Source organism: Diceros bicornis, chromosome 1 (genome assembly GCF_020826845.1).
Source record: "Diceros bicornis minor isolate mBicDic1 chromosome 1, mDicBic1.mat.cur, whole genome shotgun sequence".
NCBI lineage: Eukaryota > Metazoa > Chordata > Mammalia > Perissodactyla > Rhinocerotidae > Diceros > Diceros bicornis.
Genome location: NC_080740.1, coordinates 7,777,506 through 7,799,397, shown reverse-complemented (window position 1 = coordinate 7,799,397; position 21,892 = coordinate 7,777,506). Strand labels below are relative to the sequence as shown.

General features: G+C 42.8%; 1 protein-coding gene across 2 annotated transcripts in view; it reads left to right on the top strand.

Moving 5' to 3' along the window:
- Positions 1-1,461: 1,461 nt before the first annotated feature.
- The window catches only part of ARSB (arylsulfatase B), a 165,123-nt gene continuing 144,692 nt past the window's right edge, over positions 1,462-21,892 (top strand). Inside the window, exon 1 of one of the 2 annotated variants that reach the window (XM_058568027.1) lies at positions 1,462-1,877. In XM_058568027.1, coding sequence (XP_058424010.1) covers positions 1,557-1,877 — 321 coding nt within the window. In that variant the 5' untranslated portion in view covers positions 1,462-1,556. The remainder of the gene's footprint in view (positions 1,878-21,892) is intronic. The other variant, XM_058567979.1, reaches the window with a different exon arrangement.

Genomic DNA, 21,892 nt, shown 5'->3' with positions numbered 1-21,892 from the left:
AGAATTTTTGGTTATACATCAAACAAGGCTTGTAACGTTGATGTTATCTATGTGTCAAGAGAGGCAAAGACCAGGGTCATTACTTGTTCCCTCAATCTCTAAGAAATGTAGTTGGGAAATGTGAGAGTGAGGTGCCCATTATCTCTTCCTGTTGCTGATTCATCCTGCTGGTGTCTTCAGTCAAGAGGGGAGGGGTTGCAAGACCATTTAGACACAGGCTCATGAGGCCTGCATGGCTGCTTCACAGGACAGCATGGACTTTTGCACCGACTTGAAGCCTACGGAGCTTGCTTGCTAGATTTGCCTGTTAGACCAGGCAGCAGGGTCCTGGCTTCATTTGCAGGTGTATTAAAATAAATGTGCAAGTGGAAACAAAACTGTTTTTTCCATGATGGTGGGGGAAAGGGTGTCACACCCCTGGGTAAGATTCATTTGCAGATGTATAAAGAAGAGTTAGTTTCCATTGCTATCAGTTGCTAGAACTTTACAACTTACAAAGTTGTAAAATAATCCCCATGGAATCAGACTCAGATAACCTGAAAGGATGCAGGGCATAATTTTTTACCCTTCTATCTTCAGACATAGAATAGGCAGAAAGTCTTGGACAGCAATGGGAATATACTGGTCATGAGGCTAACTTCCCAATTCAGTGAGCATGTGGTTAAGGGAATTTTTCTTTCCATCCACAGACTATTTCAGGTAAAGTATATACTATACTTCTTTGGTTCACTACTTGATTGTCAGAGAGCCAGCTCTGAAGGGGCTCATTCCTGGACAAGCTAATGAGCTACTCAATGGCCACCCCAAACAACCCCCAGGGGAGCCTAAATAAAACTGCACCTTCAAAAGGGCACTGTGCAGTCGGAGTGTATTTGGCCCTCTTTTTGCTAGTGGGGACGAAGTGGCTTCTTGGGCGACACCATTCATAGATGAATCTGAAACGCCATCGGGACCTCTCTGCCTCTTCATCGTCCTCCCACCTGCACGAGGCTGGGTTCTTTCGCCAGACATAAATCTGCTAGAAACGATTCCCCTACAACCTTTACAACATCCTAACTCAGGATCTGGAGTCAGAACTGGGTTTGGGTTAGGCTCAACCAACTACAATCTTGTTTATTCTGGGGGGAGAAAAAAGGGGCATTTATTATAACTCCTAGCTGCCACGGTTGTTGGGAGATGGAAAGAGATGAGGGCTGTGAAAAGGGCTTGTAAACTGTGAAGTTATTAAAAGAACAAATCTGCTCCTCTTTTAGGATGCCACGAGGCAAAGTTCAGCGCTGGCAAGATAAGCGAGCTCGGCTCCTCTCAAGCATCCACGGAGCGGCCGCGGAGCTGGGCAGCAGGAGCCCCACGAGCTCTCGGCTGGCTCCGCCCCCGCCCCCGGCAGGCCGGGTCAGAGGCGGCGGGGGCTGGGGCGCCGGGCCTCCGCGGCCCGCCGCCCGCGGGGGTGCAGTCCCGTGCCGGGGCGGGGCAGGCACGGCCGCCCAGTTCCTGATTCTAGAAGCGGGGCCCGGGGCTGGTGGCGCCACAGGCGCGGGGGCCGCGGGCGGCGAAGGATGGGCCCGCGCTGCGCGGCGAGCCTGCCCCGAGGCCCCGGCCCGCGGCGGCCGCTCCTGCCCGCCGGCCTCCCGCTGCTGCTGCTGCTGCTGCTGCTGGTGTGGCCGCCGCCGGGCTGGGGCGCCGGGGCCGGCCGGCCGCCGCACCTCGTCTTCGTGCTGGCGGACGACCTGGGCTGGAACGACGTGGGCTTCCACGGCTCGCGCATCCGCACGCCGCGGCTGGACGCGCTGGCGGCCGGCGGCGTGCTCCTGGACAACTACTACGCGCAGCCGCTCTGCACGCCGTCGCGCAGCCAGCTGCTCACCGGCCGCTACCAGGTACGCAGCGCCCCCGGCGGCGCCCGGCCCGGCTCCGCCCTCGCCCCGCCGGCCCTCCCCCTCCGGCCGCACCGGCCCGGCCCGGCCCGGCCGCCAGCCTCTGGGAAGTGGGCCCGGAGGCCGGGGCGGGCGCTGGCGAGCCGCGGTCCCCTCCCCGACCTGGGGCCGAGCGAGGCCCCTGCTCGCCCCGGCAGCGCCGCCTTCGCTCCTCCCAGGCCCGCCGCGGCCTCTGCGCATGCCCGGCGCCCCGCCGCTCCGGGGGCCGTCTGTCTTTCGTTTCTGAAGGTCGGGGTGAAGGGTTTCTGGGGGAGTGCCAGCTGCTGGGCCCTGCGAGCGGGTGGGCCGAAGGGTCCGAATGGACTCTGCCGAGCGGTCCTGGGGTGGGAGGATGGAGAGGGAGCGGGCCGGGCGCCGGAGTGGAGCCGTGAGAGCTGGGGAGGCAGGAGGGCAGAGCGGAGAGTGAGGATGAAAGAGTGCCCGCAGCGGGGGGCGACTTGGTTCCCCGGGAACCCAGCGCTCCTAGGTTAGCACTGCCCGGCCGGAGATGAAAGTAATTTTTCCAAGTTCTCAGCGGCCCTGGAATGAAACCCATCCAGGTTGATTTTTCCTGGGCTGCTGACATTCCTTTCAGATTTAACCGTATCCAATACCTCTGAGCATCTTCATTATCTCTTTAAAAACTAATCTGCAGTTAACAGAGAAAAGTATATTTGTAGAGAGCGTGCATGTGTTAGATAACTAAGAAATCAAGGATATTTGTATAGTGCTTTACTGTTTTTAAAGTTAATTCTTGAAACAGCCTAGGAGGTAGCTGTTCTTTTTAATCCCCTTTTACAGATGAGGAAATAAACCTGTAGAGGTTGATGACTTGTTAAGAATCACACAGCTAGAAAGTGGTAAAGCCGGATTTTGTACCTTTCCTGCGTCCTACTAGTCATGTCAGGCCTCTAAAATGGGACTCTTTTTTTTTTCTTCTTAATCTGAATAAGATTGACATTTTTATAAGATCCCAATGTGCTTATGACCGTATTAAATGCAATAAACGCGTGCTGTATGAGAACACACGTGGACCTCCGTATATATGTACTGTTTATTCAACAAGCATGCTTTGAGCCCATACTGTTCAAGTCACAGAGGATATGCTTGACCCTTGCCCTCCCAAATCTGTGTTCATGGAGCCTTTCAGATCAACCCGAGATGGGAGGGTTCATTGCAGTAAAGATTTCCACTGTGGTCTGAGACTTTTAGAAACAGAAAAGATGGAGTTTTGCTAGAGGACTGAGAAGCAGCTGTAGGGATGGTCTGCAGTGGGGATGAAGGATGGGTGCCTCACCATCAGCCTAAGTACCTGCCACAGTTCTGACTTTGGCTGCCAAGGGTAATCAGGAACCCCACTCTGATGCAGATCTCACCCTGGACAGTGTGTAGGCCTAAAGGGGCATTCGAGTGAAGAAGAAGGGGAATGAGGGAAGGCAAGTTCTGCCCTGCGTGGTTCTGCATTTGCTCTGAAGTAAGAGAACTCAAGTTGCAGAAGAATGGGAGGGCCATTCATTTCTCTCACTTCCTCCCTTCCAACAGACTTGAGCAGGAAAGCAGACACCACACTTTAAAAACGTGTTCGTGTAACTGTCTGCTTTTGTCTCCTAACGTCCTCCCCCACCGGTCACCAACACTCCATTTTGGAAAAAACCTAAGTATTCAGAGTAGCCCGTGGTTAAGACGTGAAGGCAGGGCAGAAGTTGGGTACTTCCAGACAGTTTAGAGGCCACTTGGCGTAGCTAGCTAGCCTCCCCAAACATCCTGATTAACTTTTCTCCGCTGTTTTATTCTGTTCCAGTTCAAGAGACCCAATTAGAAATCACATTGGTTTAGCGAGTGAGCATCCTCTTTTAAAGGAGTCAGTATTTCCGGGAGAGCTAAGGAGCCCCATTGCCCTCGGATACTACACACTGGTACCATTCTGAGCATTTGACATATATTCACTCACTTAACTCACACGGCAGCCTGGTGAGGTAGGTACTACTGTTGTTCGTATTCGATAACAAGGAAACTGAGGCTGGAAGGGGTTGAGAAACTTGCCCGAGGTCACAGGGCTATTAAGTAGTGGGCCAGGATTTGAACTGGTCAGTGTGCTCCAGAACCATCTCACTGCATTGCCTACTCGGAATTATTAAAAATATAATCGCAAGAGCTGCTTCAGATTTACCCAATAATCTGTCTCTTATTTTTGGACATTTAGGTCCTTCCTAACCATCTCAATTAAAAAAAATTAACCTCTCACATTTCAAATCAGGAAATGCCTATGTTAAATGTCAAGTGAAAATAGAGAGGTTTTGTTTCTGAGCAAGTCATGTATTGTGCATAATTTTAGACAATAAAATGAGGAAATTTGTTGGCTATTTCAAAATTAGGTTCTTGAAAGAACTCCTTATAGGCAGATCTGCAAACTTAGCAATCACACTTTAATAGAGACCCCCTCCCATAATCATCTAACTGTAGATTAGGAAAGAAAAGTGCAAAGTGATAAAACAAACCTAGACTGATTGAACTTTGTGTTCCCAAGAAATTCTGAGTTTTTGTTTTTTGTTTATAAAAGTATTTACTGAAGACAACCAGTTAGGAATTATGAGACGTGGGTTTCAGTCTTCACCTTGTCAGTCTTCCAACTCGGACCTCGCAGGACATCATTTTCCACATCTGGAAAATTCGGGAGTTGCCTGAACTCGAAGGCTCTTTCTAGCTCTAAGTTTCTTTGACTCTAAGGCTCTCCTGTCCGTTAGAGCAAGTTTCTGACTTGGCAGAAGCACGTTATCATACCCACTATCTCCCTCTACTGGTAGAAAGGGAGATTATTCTTGCCCAGCACTTAATGCCTTACGGGTTGCCGGAGCCGCTGGTTCAGCTGCTAGGCAGTTGTTTGAACAGGAACGTGAATTCAGCTTCTTATATTGAGACATTTAATTATTCAGAATCCTCGCATATTAACCTTTTTAAACTTGTGTGCTTTGGTGAAAAATGCCTAGAGTTTGGGTGGGAGGAAGAGGGAGACTGATGGATGAGGTAAGTAGTTACTGGTAACTCCAGGAACTAGAATTCTGATTTCTGTACTCTTAGGCTAGTGTTCTTCCCACAGCCCTATGACTCATTCATTCATCTTTTTTTTTTTTTTTTTTGTGAGGAGATCAGCCCTGTGCTAACATCCGCCAATCCTCCTCTTTTTTTTTTTTTTTTTTTGCTGAGGAAGATGGCCCTGGGCTAACATCTGTGCCCATCTTCCTCCACTGTATATGGGACGCCGCCACAGCATGCCTTGCCAAGCAGTGCGTCGGTGCGCGCCCGGGATCCGAACCAGCGAACCCTGGGCCGCTGCAGCGGAGCGCATGCACTTAACCGCTTGCGCCACCAGGCCGGCCCCCATTCATTCATCTTTTTAAAAATCTATGTTTTATTTATTTTTTGAGTAGAAAATACATTCACATGGTTTAAAAATTAAAAAGTTACAAAAGGGCTTATGCTGAACATCTCTACCTACACAGACATACACAGACACACACACACACACACTCACACACACACACACACACACACATTCTGTTCCTTAGGCATCCAGTTACTCACTCAGTTACTTACTAGCTCTACTCAGATTCTTTGCTGCTTTTATATACATACAGTTAGATGAACTGTATATATCCTCCAAAAAGTATTTTATGCATATGCCAGCAAAGACATAAGTGGATGTTCCCCTCCTCTCTTTTTATATGAATATAAGCATACTCTTCACACTGCTTTACACATGCTTTTCTTCCTTAACATGTGAAATAATTCCATATTGTTACATAAAGAGCATCCTCAATTTTTATGGCTGTATAATATTTTGTTAAATGGATATATCATAATTTATTTAACCAGACACATAATGATGGGTGTGTGGGTTGTTTCTAGCCTTTTGATATATCAAAGAATGCTGAAGTCAATACCTTATACATATGTTGTTTTGCACATGTTTGAATATATCCGTAGGATAAATTCTTAGAAAGGGAATTTTCTGGGTTTAAGGGTAGATGCATTTGTAATTTTGATAAATATTGCAAAATTGCGCTTCAATAGGTTATATCAGTCTACATTCCCACCAGCAATATATGATATTGCTTATTTTCCTATACTCTTTTTCTATAGTTATATTTCACATATCATAAAATTCACCATTTTAAGTGTGTAATACATTGGTTTTTCGTATATCCACATATTGGGCAACTATCACCACTGTCTAATTCCAGAACATTTCCAACACCCCCGAAAGAAACCCCATAACCATTACCCATCCTCCTCCTCTTCCCCAGCCTCTGGCAACCACTAATTTACTCTCTATCTCTATGGATTTGCCTATTTGCAACATTTAATAGAAATGGACTCACGCAGTAGATGTCTTTTCATCCATGTTGTGGCATGTATCATTCCTTTTTATGGCCAAGTAATATTCCAGCATGTGGATATACCAGCGTTTTATTTATCCATTCATCAGTTGATGGACTTTGGATTGTTCCACTTTTTGACTAGTATGCATAATGCCACTGTGAACATCTATGTACAAATTTTTGTAGGAACATATTTTTTTCACTTCTCTTGGGTGTATACCTGGGAGCTGGATCTTATGGCAGTTCTATGTTTAACTTTTTGAGGAGCTGCCAAACTGTTTCCATGGTAGCTTCACCATTTTATGTTCCCACCAACAATCTATGTGGGTTCCAATTTGTCCGCATCCTTGCCAACACTTGTTATTATCTGCCTTTTTGCTTATAGCCTTCTACTCATCCTAGTGGGTATGAGGTGTTATCTCACTGTGCTTTTGATTTGCGTTTCCCTAATGACTAAAGATGTTGACCGTCTTTTCATGTCTTATTGGTCATTAGTATATTTCTTTGGAGAAATCTCTACTCAGATCCTTTACCACTTTTAATTGGGTTATTTGCCTCTTTATTGTTGAGTTGTAAGGGTTCTTTATATATTCTGGATGCTAAACCCTTTTCAGATATATGATTTGCAGATATTTTATCCTTTTCCGTGCATCATCTTTTTACTTTCTTGATAGTGTCCTTTTATGCACAAAAGTTTTAAATTTTGTTGTAATTCAATTTATTTACTTTTCTGTAGTTGTTTGTGCTGTTGGTGTCATTTCTAAAAAACCACTGTCTAATCCAAGGTTACGAAGATTTACCTCCATGTTTTCTTCTAAGAGTTTTATAGTTTCAGCTCTTACATTTAGGTCTTTGATCCATTTTTAGTTAATTTTTGTATATTTTTTGAGGTATGTGGATACCTGTGGATGTCCAGTTGTTCCAGCACCATTTCTTGAAAAGACTGTTCTTTCCCCATTGAATGGTCTTTGCACCCTTGTCGAAAATCAGTTGACCATAGATATGTGGGTTTATTTCTGGGCTCACAATTCTTTTCCACTGATCTCTATGTCAATCCTTATGCCAGTACCACACTGTCTTGATTACTGTAGTTTTGTAGTAGGTTTCAGAATCAGAAAGTGTGAGACCTCCAATTCTGTTCTTTTTTTGATTGTTTTGGCTATTCTGGGCCCCTTGCATTTCCATATTTTCCATATTCCAGTTTTAGGATCAACTTGTCCATTTCTGTAAAAATAGCAGTTGGAATTTCAATAGGAATTGCATTGGTCTATTCATCTGTTTGGGGAGTATTACCATCTTAACAATATGTCTTCCAATCTGTGAATATGAGCTGTCTTTCTATTTATTTAGGTCTTCTTTAATTTCTTTCAGCAATATTTTATAGTTTTTTTTTTTTTTAATAATTTTATTTATTTATTTATTTATTTATTTTTCCCCCAAAGCCTCAGTAGATAGTTGTATGTCATAGTTGCATATCCTTCTAGCTGCTGTATGTGGGACGTGGCCTCAGCATGGTCGGAGAAGCGGTGCATCGGTGCACGCCCGGGATCCGAACCTGGGCCGCCGGCAGCGGAGCGCGCGCACTTAACCACTAAGCCACGGGGCCGGCCCCACTATTTTATAGTTTTAAGTGTACAAGTCTTGCACTTCTTTGGTTACATTTATTTTTAAGTTTTTATTCTTTTTTATACTGTTGTAAATGGAATTACTTTCTTAGTTTCATTTTCGATTGTTCATCGCTAGTGTATAGAAATGCAGCTGATGTTTGTATATTGATCTGTATCCTGCAACCTTGCTGAACTTATTAGTTCTTTTTTAAATTTTTTTTTGAGGTAACATTGGTTTATAACATTTTATAAATTTCAGATGTACATCATTATATTTTGATTTCTGTGTTGACTACATTATGTTCACCACCCAAAGACTAATTACTATCCGTCACGATACACCTGTGCCCTGACAACCATTTCACCCTTCTCCCTCCCTACTTCCCCTCTGGTAACCACAAATCTGATCTCTGTGTCTATGTGTGTTTGTTGTTGTTGTTGTTGTTGCTGAGGAAGATTCGCCCTGAGCTAACATCTGTTGCCAGTCTTCCTCTATTTTGTGTGTGAGCTGCCGTCACAGCATGGCCACTGATAGACAAGTGGTGTAGGTCCACGCCTGGGAACCAAACCTGGGCTGCTAAAATGGAGTGAGTTGAACTTAACCACTAGGCCACCAGGGCTCGTCCTTGTTGTTGTTTTTATCTTCTACTTAAGAATGAAATCATACAGTATTTTACTTTCTCTGTCTGACTTATTTCGCTAAGCATAATACCCTCAAGGTCCATCCATATTGTCGCAAATGACAAGATTTCATCTTTTTTTTATAGCTGAATAGTGTTCCATTGTGTATATACCACATCTTTATCCATTCATCTATTCATGGGCACTTAGGTTGTTTCCAAGCCTTGGCTATTGTGAATAATGCTGCAGTGGACATAGGGGTGCAAACACCTTTATGCATTCCTGTTTTTGTGTTCTTTGGATAAATACCCAGGAGTGGAATAGCTAGATCATATGATAGTTCTATACTTAGTTTTTTGAGGACTCTCCATACTGTTTTCCACAGGGGCTACACCAGTTTACATTCCCACCAGCAGTGTATGTGAGTTCCCTTTTCTCCACATCCTCTCCAACACCTGTTATTTCTTGTCTTGTTAATTATAGCTATTGTGATGGTGTGAGGTGATATCTCATTGTAGTTTTGATTTGCATTTCCCTAATAAATTAATAATGTTGAACATATTTTCCTGTGCCTGTTGGCCATCTATATATCTTCTTTGGAAAAATATCTATTCAGGTCCTTTGCCCATTTTTTAATTGGATTGCTTGTTTTTTTGTTATTGAGTTACATGAGTTCTTTATATATTTTGTATATTAACCTCTTATGAGATATATAGTTTGCAAATAACTATAATAATATTATTATTATATCTATAGTTTATATACTAAACAAATAATAATATTTTATTATTTAATAGTAGACTCTTTAGGATTTTCTATATATAAAATCATGTCATCTGCAGATAGTGACAATTTTACTTCTTCCTTTCCAATTTGGATCCCTTTTATTTCTTTTTCTTGCCTGAATGCTCTGGCTCGGACTTCCAATACTATGTTAAATAAGAGTTAAATATCTTATGGTAAATGGATACTGTATCTTGTCCAATGCTTTCTCTGCATCTATTGAGATGATCATGTGATTTTTATTCTTCATTTTATTAATGTGGTGTATCATGTTGATTGATTTGTGGATGTTGAACCATCCCTGCATCCCTGGAATAAATCCCACCTGATCATGGTGTATGATCTTTTTAATGTATTATTGAATTGGATTTGCTAGTATTTTGTTGAGGACTTTTGCATCTATGCTCATCAATGATATTGGCCTGTAATTTTCTTTTTTTTGTATTGTCCTTGTCTGGTTTTGGTATCAGGGCAATGTTGGCCTTGTAGAATGAGTTAGGAAGCTTCCCCTCCTCTTAATTTTTTGGAAGAGTTTGAGAAGGATAGGTAGTAAGTTTTCTTTGAATATTTGGTAGCATTCACCAGGGAAGCCCTCTGGTCCTGGACTTTTGTTTTTGGGGAGGTTTTTGATTACCGTTTCAGTCTTCTTACTGGTGATCGGTCTATTCAAACTCTCTATTTCTTCTTGATTCAGTTTTGGAAGGTTGTATGATTCTAAGAATTTATCTATTTCTTCTAGGTTATCCAATTTGTTGGCATATAGCTTTTTATAGTATTCTCTTATAATCCTTTGTATTTCTGAGATGTCTGTTGTAATTTCTCCTCTTTTGTTTCTGATTTTATTTATTTGAGCCTTCTCTCTTTTTTTCTTGGTGAGTCTAGCTAAAAGTTTGTCAATTTTGCTTATCTTTTCAAAGAACCAGTTCTTAGTTTCATTGATTTTTTTCAATTGATTTTTTAGTCTCTGTTTCATTTATTTCTGTTCTGATTTTTTATTATTTTCTTCCTTCTGCTGATTTGGGGCTTTATTTGTTCTTCTTTTTCTAATTCCTTTAGGTGTACTGTTAGGTTGTTTATTTGAAATTTTTCTTGTTTCTTGAGGCAGGCCTGTATTGCTATAAAATTCCTTCTTAGTATGGCTTTTGCTGTATCCCATAAATTTTGGCATGTTGTATTTTCGTTTGTCTTCAGGTATTTTTTGGTTTCTCCTTTGATTTCTTCATTGACCCAATCATTGTTCAGTAGCATTTTGTTTAATCTTTGCCTATTTGTGGCTTTTCCAATTTTCTTCCTGTAGTTGATTTCTAATTTCATACTGTTGTGATCAGAAAAGATGGTTGGTATTATTTCTGTCTTCTCAAATTTATTGAGACTTGTTTTGTGGCCCAATATGTGATCTGTCCTGAAGAATGTTCTGTGTGTGTTAGAAAAGAATGTGTATTCTGCTGTTTTTGGATGGAATGTTCTGTATATATCTACTAAGTCCATTTGGTCTGATGTGTCATTTAAGGCTATTGTTTCCTTATTGATCTTCTGTTTGGATGATCTATCCATTGATGTAAGTGCAGTATTAAAGTCACCTACAATTACTGTGTTACTCTCTACTTTTCCTTTTATGTCTTTTAATATTTGCTTTGTACTTTTAGGTGCTGCTATGTTGGGTGCATAGATATTTACAAGTGTTTTATCCTCTTGTTGGATTGTTCCCTTTATCATTATGTAGTGCCCCTCTTTGTTTCTTGTTGTGGTTTTTGTTTTAAAGTCTATTTTTTCCGATATAAATATTGCTACCCCAGCTTTCTTTTCATTGCCATTTGCCTGGAGTATCTTTTTCTATCCCTTCACTTTCAGTCTGTGAGTGTCTTTAGGTCTGAAGTGTGTCTCTTGTATGCAGCATATATATGGGTCTTGTTTTTTTTTGTCTGTTCAGCTGCCCTCTGTCTTTTGATTGGAGCATTTAGTCCATTGACATTTAAAATAGCTATTGATAAATATGTACTTATTGCCGTTTTGTTACTTTTTTTTCTGGGTGTTTTAGTAGTTCTTCTCTGTTCGTTTCTTCTTCTCTTGCTCTCTTCCCTTGCAATTTGATGGCTTTCTTTAGTATTATGTTTGGGTTCCTTTCTCTTAATTTTTTATGTATTTATTATAGGCTTCTGGTTTGTGATTACCATGAGGTTCATATATAATAACTTATGTAAATAGTAATCTGTATAAAGTTGATGGTCTCTTAAAATTTGACCTCTTACTAAAAGCTCTACACTTTACTCCCCTCCCTCCACATTTTATGTTTTGATATCATATTTAATCACTTTTTTGTTTGTGTGTATCCTTTAACCTCTTATCATGGAGGTAGATACTTTGAGTAGTTTTGTCTTTGGACTTTCATATTAGCTTTATAGGACCTTCATATATACCTTTACTGTATATTTGCCTTTACCAGTGATTTTTTTCTCTTTGATAGTTTTCGTATTCCTATTTGTTGTCTTTTCTTTTCCACTTAAATAATTCCCTTTAACATTTCTTGTAAGCCTGGTTTATTGGTGATAAACTCCTTTAGTTTTGCTTGTCTGGAAAACTCTTTATCTCTCCTTAAATTCTGAATGATAACCCTGTCAAGTAGAGTACTCTTGGCTATAGGATTTTCCTTTCAGCACTTTGAATATATTGTGCTACTCCCTTCTAGCCTGTAAAGTTTCTGCTAAGAAGTCAGCTGATAGCCATATGGCGTTTCCTTGGTGTGTAACTTCTCTTCCAGCTTTTAGGATTCTCTCTTTATGTTTAATTCTTGACATTTTAATTATAATGTGTCTTGGTGTGGGCCTCTTTGGGTTCATTTTGTTTGGTGCTCTCTGTGCTTCCTTTACCTAGATGTCTGTTTCTTTCCTTAGGTTAGGAAAATTTTCAGCTATTATTTCTTGAAATAGATTCTCTGCCCCTTTGTCTCTCTCTTCTCCTTCCGGGACACCTATAACACGGATGTTAGTGCGCTTGATGTTGTCCCAGAGGTTCCTTAGACTGTCCTTGTTCTTTTGTTTGTTCGTTTATTTTTGAGGAAGATTGGCCCTGCGCTAACGTCTGTTGCCAATCTCCCCCCCCACTTTTTCTTTTTTCTCCCCACAGCCCCAGTACGTAGTCGTGTATCTTAGTTGCAGAGTTGTAGCTCTTCTATGTGGGACTGCCTCAGCATGGCTTGATGAGCGGTGAGTAGGTCCACACCCAGGATCCAAACTGGTGAACCCCAGGCCACCAAAGCAGAACACGCAAACTTAACTGCTATGCCACTGGGCCGGCCCCTGTCTTTGCTCTTTTTAATTTTTTTTTCTGTTCGGCTTGGGTAATCTCTTCTACTCTTTCATCCAGCTCACTGATCCGTTCTTCTGTGTTGTCTACTCTGCTGTTGATTCCCTCTAGTGAATTTTTCATTTCCATTATTGTATTCTTCAGTTCTGATTGGTTCTTTCTTATATTTTCCAGTTCTTTATTGAAGTGCTCACTGTGTTCATCTATTCTTCTCCGAAGATCAGTGAGCATCCTTATGATTATTCATTTGTACTCTTTATCAGGTAGATTGTTTATCTCTGTTTCCTTTAGTTCTTTTTCTGAGGATTTGTCCTTTTCTCTTATTTGGGACATATTCTTTTGTCTCCTCATTTTGCCTACTTCTCTGTGCTTGTATTTATGTATTAGGTAGATCAGCTACGTCTCCTGATCTTGGAGAGGTGGCCTTATGTAAGAGATGCCTTATGGGGCCCAGCAGTGTGCTTCCTTCTTATCACCAGTTCCACATGTTCCAGGAATGTCCCCTGTGTGGGCTATGTGTGCCCTTCTGTTCTGGCAGGGTTGCTCTTGCTGCAGGTGCATGGAAGGCTAGGCTGGCTTCTGGGCTGGCTGGTTATAAGGCTCAGCTGCATGTGGCTGCATTGGTCACTTTAGTTACTTTATGGGGTGGAGTGAGCCTCAGCATGGCTGGCTGCAAGGTCAGTAGTACACACCTGCTGCTGTTTTGCTGTTAAGAGAGTCAGGCCCCAGTGTGGCTGGTTGCTAGGCTCAGGGGCTCACAAATGCTGTAGGCCTCAGGCCCGCGAGGCTGTTGTCAGCTCTCTGAGGAGTGCAGTTGGCTGGAGCCAGCCCCAGGCATGGCAACACACAATCATTTCAGGACTTGGAAGGTGGGGCAGATCCCCTGTGTGGCTGTTTGAGATGGTCAGTAGCACAAGTTGGCTGTAGCCAACACGCCCCACTGCCCGCAGGCCCACACACCCTGTCAACACAGTCCTGCCCCTTGAGCACTCCCCACTCCACTGAAGCAGACCCACTCACCCTGCTGCAGGGGTCCCACACATCCTGCCTACTGTGGCCCCACAAGTTCCTCACAGGTTTGCTGGTGGGTGGGGCCAGTCCCTAGGGCAGGCTGTCTGCTCTGCCTGAGCTGGATTAGATGCTCTAGTGGGCCAGACAAACCCCTGTGCTAACAGGCCAGAGGAAGAAATCCAGTGGCGTCTGCCAGCATCTGTGTCAGCATACCTGGACTAGGTCACCATAAAGCTGCCTCCAGGGTCTCAGTCCCTGGAGAGGTGGGCCTGGCTGCCTCTTGCCTCCCTGAGATGCACTCAGAGCTTATCAAGTGAGTCTCTTTTATCAAAGGACAGTGCACCTTTCTTTCTGGTGATTTTGTGTTGGTTTCCAGATCTGGTGAATCTGTGTGTGGGCCCTTTAAGAAGAGGCTTTGCTTTCTGTTATGTTTGAGAGCTTTTCTGGGGGTATTCCCCATTGGTTTTAATAGCAGCAAAGCCCAGGTATTATGGCACCCATCTCGGTTGTGCTGAATTCAAAGGCTGCTTATTGTGGCATAGCTCTCCCAATCACATCCCCTGTTCCTCCAAAAACAACTTCATACCTTAAGATTGCTCCCAGCCATAAAGTGCTGCGCTAGAATGTGGTTTTTTTCTCAGCAGAGGGGTATTTCTGCCTCTTCCACCTCTGTCAGTGTTGTCCTTTGTTGTGGGGGGTTCTTTTTATCCAGTTTGCAGTTCTCTCTCAGAGGTAATTGTCCCACAGGTAGTTGTAGATTTGTTGCATCTGTGGGAGGAGGTGAGTTAAGAGTCCTCCTACAGCACTATCTTCCCGGCAGTCTGAACTTATTAGTTCTAATAGTGTGTGTGTGTGCGCGCACGCGTGCATGAGTGTGTGCTCTTTAGGATTTTCTATATACAAGATCCTGTCATCTGCAAGTAGAAGTAGTTTCACTTCTTCCTTTTCAGTCTGGGTGCCTTTCATTTCATGTTCGTGCCTAATTGCCCTGATTAGGACCTCCAGTACAATGTTGAATAGAAGTGGCAAGAGTGGACATCCTTTTTTTATTCCTGATCTTAAAGGGGAAGCTTTCAGTCTGTCACCATTAAGTATAATGCATTCATTCCTTCTTTCACTCAACAAATATTTATTGAGCAACTATTCATGCCAGGCATTGTGCTATACTCTGGGGATCTTCTGGTGCTTATAGTCTGGTGGGGGTGAGGTGAGGGGAAGGAGTGAGCAAGAGGCGGATGAGATAAATACAGAAACAAATGAGTAAGGAAGGTGAATTTAAATGGCATGGTGATAAGCGTGGGTAAGAAAACAAAGTAGGTAAAGTGATGGTGACTCAGGAGGGTGTCTCCAAGAGGGTGATATGGGCAGGACCCTGAATGGAGAGGAGTAGGCTGTGCAAAGGTCCTGAGGAGGAGAGTTGAAGACAGTGAGGGGGACAACCCTGAGGCTGGAATGAGCTCCAATGGGGAGAAGGCCATTGTGGTCGGGCTGAGTGCAGGAGGGCATGGAGAGCATGCTGAGAGCTCAGAGAGGGAGGCAAGGACTGCCTGTTCCTAATACTGCCTCCCATGATAAAATACTCAACTTCAGCTCTACTTGCTTCTGTTTTCACAGTAATGTTACACTGAAGGCTACTAACGGTATTCTAAACACATATATTTTAAGGAACCACAGTGAAGTGCCATGTCGCATACTTTGTATAAATGTAGTTCCAGTTGGAATTAAATTTTGTATTTTCCCCTCTTTTAAAAAAAAAGTAAGCTTATTTTAAAAATTGTCTTTAGGGAATACATTCAAAAGTTTCAAATATAAAGGATTTAAAAAGAGATATATGTTAAAAAAATACTTTTCACCCTGTCCCCCAGCCCTCCTTCCCATAGGTAGCCCCTGTTGATTAGTTTCTTGGTATCCTTTGGAGGCATGTTATGCACATAATGAAACAGATTTTATATTCACTTTCCCCTTGTTTAAAATCTCAAGATTAAAAATATTAATTTAAAAGTCCTTCAGGGGGTTGGGGGATAGGACAGATGTTGTTTAAGGGTACAAACTTGCAATGAGTAGTGATTGTGACCTAGAGATCTAATGCCCAGTATAGTGAAGATAGACAACAATATAGTCTTATAATCATCAGACTTGCTAAGAGATTAGAACTTAATGATTCCAACCACTAAAAAGAAAGGATAATTATGTAACGTCATAGAGGTGCTAATTATTGCTACAATGGCAAACATATCACAATGTCTGAATGTATCACATTAGCATGTGGTACATCTTAAATTTGCACAATGTTATATGTCAAATATATTTCAATAAAAAATATGTAATAAAGATGTTTATAAAAGTGATAAAATAAATAAAAATCCTTCAGCTTTTCTAATAGAATTTGCTGCTTTTAATTCAAATAGAAGACTTGAAATACTAAATTTCCATATTATAAATTGACTTTATGCAATACAAAATATCCGTTATACCTCTGTGTTCCTGGTACGCATTTGAAATGTGGTTTTTCTCAAGTCTGACTCATCCATTAGATTGCCTGGCTGGACTCTGGCCTAGAGAAACACTCACATTGAACAACTAAATGAATGAATATATGAGCACTTTCACACATGAGCATTTCCTGAAGAGCTCACCATCTTCATTGCTTAGGGCTGACATGTCATTTCTACTGCCCTTGCTTCCTTTTTAAGAAATTAAAAAGATTAAAGGGTAACAAAAAGTGGTAGGCCTTAGTGGGGACACTTCCTTCTGGGAAAAAAGTAAAGTAACTTTGGTCCTCACCTGGGACCATTCTTACCTTGGGAACTGAGGGGGCCACTCCGCCAGAACTCTATAAACCTTGGCAAGGAATAGAAGCAATGAAAGATGACTCCAAGGTTTTGTTCTTAAGGGACGCAAGCCATAGTTTCTTAATCACATTGATAAATGGACAAGACACTTTCACGGCTTTCCACTCACCCCTGAAGCAGAACCTTGGACAGAAAATATAGGAAAGAGGCTGTGCAGGAGCATCGTGGGTAATTTTTGACTTTTGCTTCAAGTTTGAATTAGGAATGCGAGCAGGTGAGACGCATGGTGCAGGCAGAATAGGGCATTGCGTGCTGTGGCACAGGAAGAGGAAGGAGTTCTGCCTGGGGATGCCATCACCTCCCCGCTTCTTTTCCTCATTGCCCTCAGTGTCCTGCTTGCTCATTCCTTATCATCCCCACACGTGCTTGCCTCTCAGTGACTTCCTGTCCCTGGTCGCCTCTGCCTGGACTCTAAGATTAGAAGGGGCAGAGAGGAGTGAAGAGGTGGAAGAAATGGGCGGAGTGCTTGGGGAAGGATTATGTCACCAATTGGGAGTGTTCGCAGGACCCCCTGGCAAAGGCATCCAAGGAGTGAGAGAGAAGAGGAGCGTGTAGTCCAGAGGCCAGAGGTGCCTCTGAAGACAAAGCACTTGTTAGTCTGTATTCCTGTGCTCATTTAGGAGAAGGAGCAAAGGATGCATCAGCTCCATAGGGACAAGCAAGATGGCTACCTACTGAAAGGCATCGGGGCTCCGAGCCGGGAGGCCGGGGATGACTGGCTCTGATGGGTCTTTTGTTTTCACTAAAGCCGGGTGTCCTTCCTGAGCCTATCCAGAGCCAAGGAGCTTTTTCCCAGAAGGGAAGGGGCATCTGGAGGCCTTGTTCTGCAAGTATTAAAGATATTTTAAAGAAACAATTCTATTTTTTACCTATTTTACGTCCCAAGTAATTGAAGTGAGGAAATAAGGAAATAAGTTTGGGGCTGAGTGGAATATGACCCATCGACTTATGGGATTTTTTTGTTGATTGATTTTTGAGATTTGTTATTTCAAGACTCACTTTGAGCAAAGCTGTTACTGTCTGGTAACTCTCTTTGTCTTGGTTTCCGTAATCATATCACTTTACTAAAAATTCTTTTTCCTCCATATTTTCCTTCCTTTTCATTCTGGGCTTTCTGTTGGATTTATAATTTAAACAGAGGAAGGCACTGAAACAGTTTTTGCCTTGTTTATTCTTTTGACAAACAACATTCCTTTGTAGTTTTAGTCAGAGATTTACACTCTTTGCTAATCAACACCAAAATAAATAGACCCTTAAAACTGTCAGTGACGCCAGCCAGTTCTGCAGCCTGAGTTCTGAAGGACCAGGCCAGATGGCAAAGCCAGCCCCCCAATACACATAATGTGTGTTCTGTAGCTCTTGGCTTCAGCAGCTTGGGCAGCTGACTGCTTTTTAGAAGGCTTAGGGGGGAGGGAGCAGATTCTCCACTATCCGTTTGTTCTGTGGGGCATCTCTAGGAATAAACCCTAAGGTCACATGAGTGGTACTTGACCGTGGTTAAAACCTGTAGTGTATTGGCCCAGGCACAGGCTGGAAATTCTGAACTCCTGGCTGGCCACCAGCGTGTTCTGTGATTGTGTTCCGGTCATGAACCTTCCCTCTAGGCTCCCTGGTGTGTAAACTGGCGGGTAGAGCTGCCTGTGTTTCTGAATTTTCAAGTCCTGTAGCAGGAGGTGTTGCTCAAATACGTGGGTGCAATGAGGGTGTGAGTTCATCTTGCACAGGTCTGACGGACAGGACAGAACCTTCCTTCTGTTCAACTGGATATTGTCTCCACACTATTGAGAAATAGCATTCATTGCCATACGTGTAGCGATGGTTCCCCTAGACCCTGGGGAAGTTTATTTTAAGTGTAGCTGAAATATTGTGCTCTGAGCATCCACATAGATAATTAACCAATAGACTGCCTGGACCTCTCAAAGGCGGATTATAAGCGGTTCTGATGTGAGAGTGCCCTTCGTCCCTCCCCTCCAGGAGATTGCTTTTTTTTTCTTTTAAGCTCATAAGATTACACTGATAGTATATTCTAGGTCCGCAGAGGACAGAATAACTCACTGGATCAAATAAATTTTTACATGCCACAAAACATGTAAACAAGGATTTCTTATCAGTTCTCTCATAGAAAGAACGCAGAGATAAGCCATATCCTTTGCAGACCCTTTGCTTTTGTGGAGGGCATCCTTGATCGTCGAGCAAAATTTTAGAAGCTGTTTTTTGAGAGAAGATTTGAATGAAGAAGAGACAGCTATACATGGTATAGAGGGAGTTACCCCTTTGGACCTTCATATATTGTCTGTGGGACCCTCTCCATTCACTCATACCCTCCGAACATTGAAGATGGGTCTTAGAATGGAGTTGTTTAGATGCTGTTGTGTTTACAAGGGACGCTTGTTTTTTCTTGTGACTCCTCTTGGTGCCCTGTTGTCACTCACCCTGCCCCCTGAAGCGTCGTGTGGCTCTCTATAGCTCTGTGCTAAACTAAAGTGCTGGGTTACAACCAGCTCAGCATTTGCCTGTTTACTGCTTCTCTGCACATTACAGCTTCCTTACTTCAAATAGTGTCTGAAGAGACCAAAAACATGTTTTTGGCTGTCATCCAGAGCTTGGCTTCCGCTTCCCCAGTAATGCCATAAAAATGCTCTGTCAAATAAATTCTCAGGAACTGGAAAGAACAAATTCCCTGCTCCATATGATTGTAGATAATAGAGGCAGGCTTCAGCTGACCGCTTGGCCTGGTGCCCATGGCCTAGGAAAACCGAATCACACAACATCCCTTGGCAGTGCTTGGTGGCAATCAGAGTTAATTCTCTGCATGTGATGGATGAGCTTTCCATTGAAAGAAATTTGCACATAGCATTTATCTCCACTGCCTCTTTTGAATTCCATAAAATATTATCTTTCCTTATCCTGTTGCCAATTAGTCTGTATTCTGAAGTTTTTGAACCCAGGATTAATTTACTGTTGAGTAAACTTCCAGTGTCAACCATGGACAGAATCCTCCTATGATTTGGGGTGTGTGTATGTTTCCAGAGCAATGTTTCCCTTTCCCAGCCTGTGTATTATAACATCCTTATTATTCAGGATTCCAGCTGGAAAGAGATGGCACATTCAAAATAGGATAATTTAGGGAGGGTTTATTTACAAAGGGACTATTTAAGAAAGTGAGAGTGTGTGAGGGAGACACAAGGGATAGTTTATAACCCACTGGAGCTGTTACTCCCTCTAGACCAGAAGGGAGGAAAGAGAAGGGGCATTACCAGAACCTAGGAGGAGAGAGTCATGTAGAGAAGGCTGCCTTCACGATGGCCTGCAGTAGAGACTGCCTGGCAGTACAGGCTGCTCGTCCCTTCTCTCCCTCTAGTCTCCTGTCAGGGCTCCCCATTGGCTGACACAATCAGAAGCCAGGAGGCACGGGAGCCCTTTGATTTGGTCCCCCCAGGTCAGCTTGCCAGGGTGGAGAGCAGAGTGTGGATGTGGAGGGCACATGGGAAGCCTCTGGCACATAGCCCAGTGTAGGTGTCCAGTTATTTCTAGGGTAGGCATAAACATCTCAATAGAAAACCTAAACTCACTTTTATTTTTAAACAGTTTTATTGAGGTGTGATTGACATACAATAAACTGCACATATTTAAAGTATACAATTTGATAAGTATTGATGTGTATATGTCTGTGAAACCATCACCACAATCAAGAGAGCAAACATATACATCACCTTCAAAATAAACCCGCTTTAATTTAACATTGAAGATATTCCGTATGGTTCTTTTAGGAGGGCGTGGAAGGGTATCGTAAAGTCAAGTGACAGCAGGTGCAATTCCAGAGTGTTGGCTCTGGAAAGACACAAAAAATGAAAGTCAAGATGATGTCAAAGCCTGTGAGAAAGGCTTTTATTTAATAGCAAGGAGCTTATAATAAATTAGAAAAAACAATTGTGAGTTTGAAAGGGTTTTTTGGTCTCTACTTTGTATTTGCTTATTGCCACATATTTAAAACAAAAGAAGACAAAGATCTGTGAGTCTGTCCGGTCTGAGTAGTCAGTATTTAAATCTCAGAAAATCAGTATAAATCAGTATTTAGTAGCAGCACCAGGAGCACTGTAGATCAGTCGGTCATTCCAGTATGCATTTTATCTGATATCACCACAGCATGCTCCCGGGGGCAGGCCCAGCCTTAGGTGCATGTTCTCTAGAGTGCCACCGCGTCTCCACGATGTGTTGTTGGTAACAATGCTTACAGTTATTAACATGACCATTGTTGAGGGTTTAGTGTGTGCTTGGTGATAGAGCCAGGGTGGGATTTAATTCTCTGACCTTTATGCTATTCTGCTTTAAATTATAAAAAGCCAGTAAATCATTTGCAAACACATTTTTTACCATTTATTAATAATTGCTTGCTACCCCTCTGACAGCTGATGGAGGCGCCAGAGAGTCATGGCCTGGGTTGAGAACTGGGACTGTCAACCTTCAGTGTCCTCTGAGCCCCGTTTATTCTAGAGAAATCGGGAGTGCCCAGCGCTACAGAAAGCTGACATCCAGTGCAGAGTTGAATGTGAGACCCCAGCCCCACTTCCTACAAAGAAGAGAACCTCCCTGGCTAAGCCAGGACAAAGGGTGGGCCGTGAAGTTTTAGGGCACGGAGGGCTTGGGCAGGCAGGGAGGGAAGCTCCTGGGGACCCCAGTTGTGCCCCAGCAGGGGCTGCAGTGGCATCCATCAGCACAGGAGCTGTGACAAGGGCCACAAGGCTTTTGTGCTGGCCTTCAAACTCGCCTAGAAGTTCATGTCGGGGGCCTTTGCACTGCTTATTCCTTATGCCTAGATTGCTCTGCCCCAGATTTTTGCAAGGCTCTCTCTCCCTCTCTCACTTTGTTCAGATTTCTGCTCAAATATCTCCTCCTCGGAGAAGCTTTCTTTTGCTGCACTCTCTAAAGAACGCCTCTGTCGCTCTCTCCCTCTGCTACTTTATTTTCCTCATAGCAATGATCACTGTCGGACATTATAGCATCAGTGCTCAAACTTTTTGGTCATAGGACCTCTGCATATACTTAGAAATTATTGAGGACCCAAAGAGCTTGTTTAGGTGGGTTATACCTTTTAAAATTTACTGTACCAGAAATTAAAAGAGAAATTTAAAAATACTTTTTATTCCTTGAAAAATAGCAATAATAATCCTATTGCATGTTAACATAAATAACATGAAAAATAACTATATTTTCCAAAACAAGAGAATTATGTGAGAAGAGTGACATTGTTTTGTGTTTTTGTACGTGTCTATTAATAGAAGGTAGCTAGATTGTTACGTCTGCTTCTGCATTCAGTCTGTTGCAAGATATTGTTTTGGTAGAAGTTGATGAAGAACATCCAGCCTCATACAGATATGTAGTTGGAAAAGGGAGGGTTATTTTAATAGCCTTTTTGTATAATT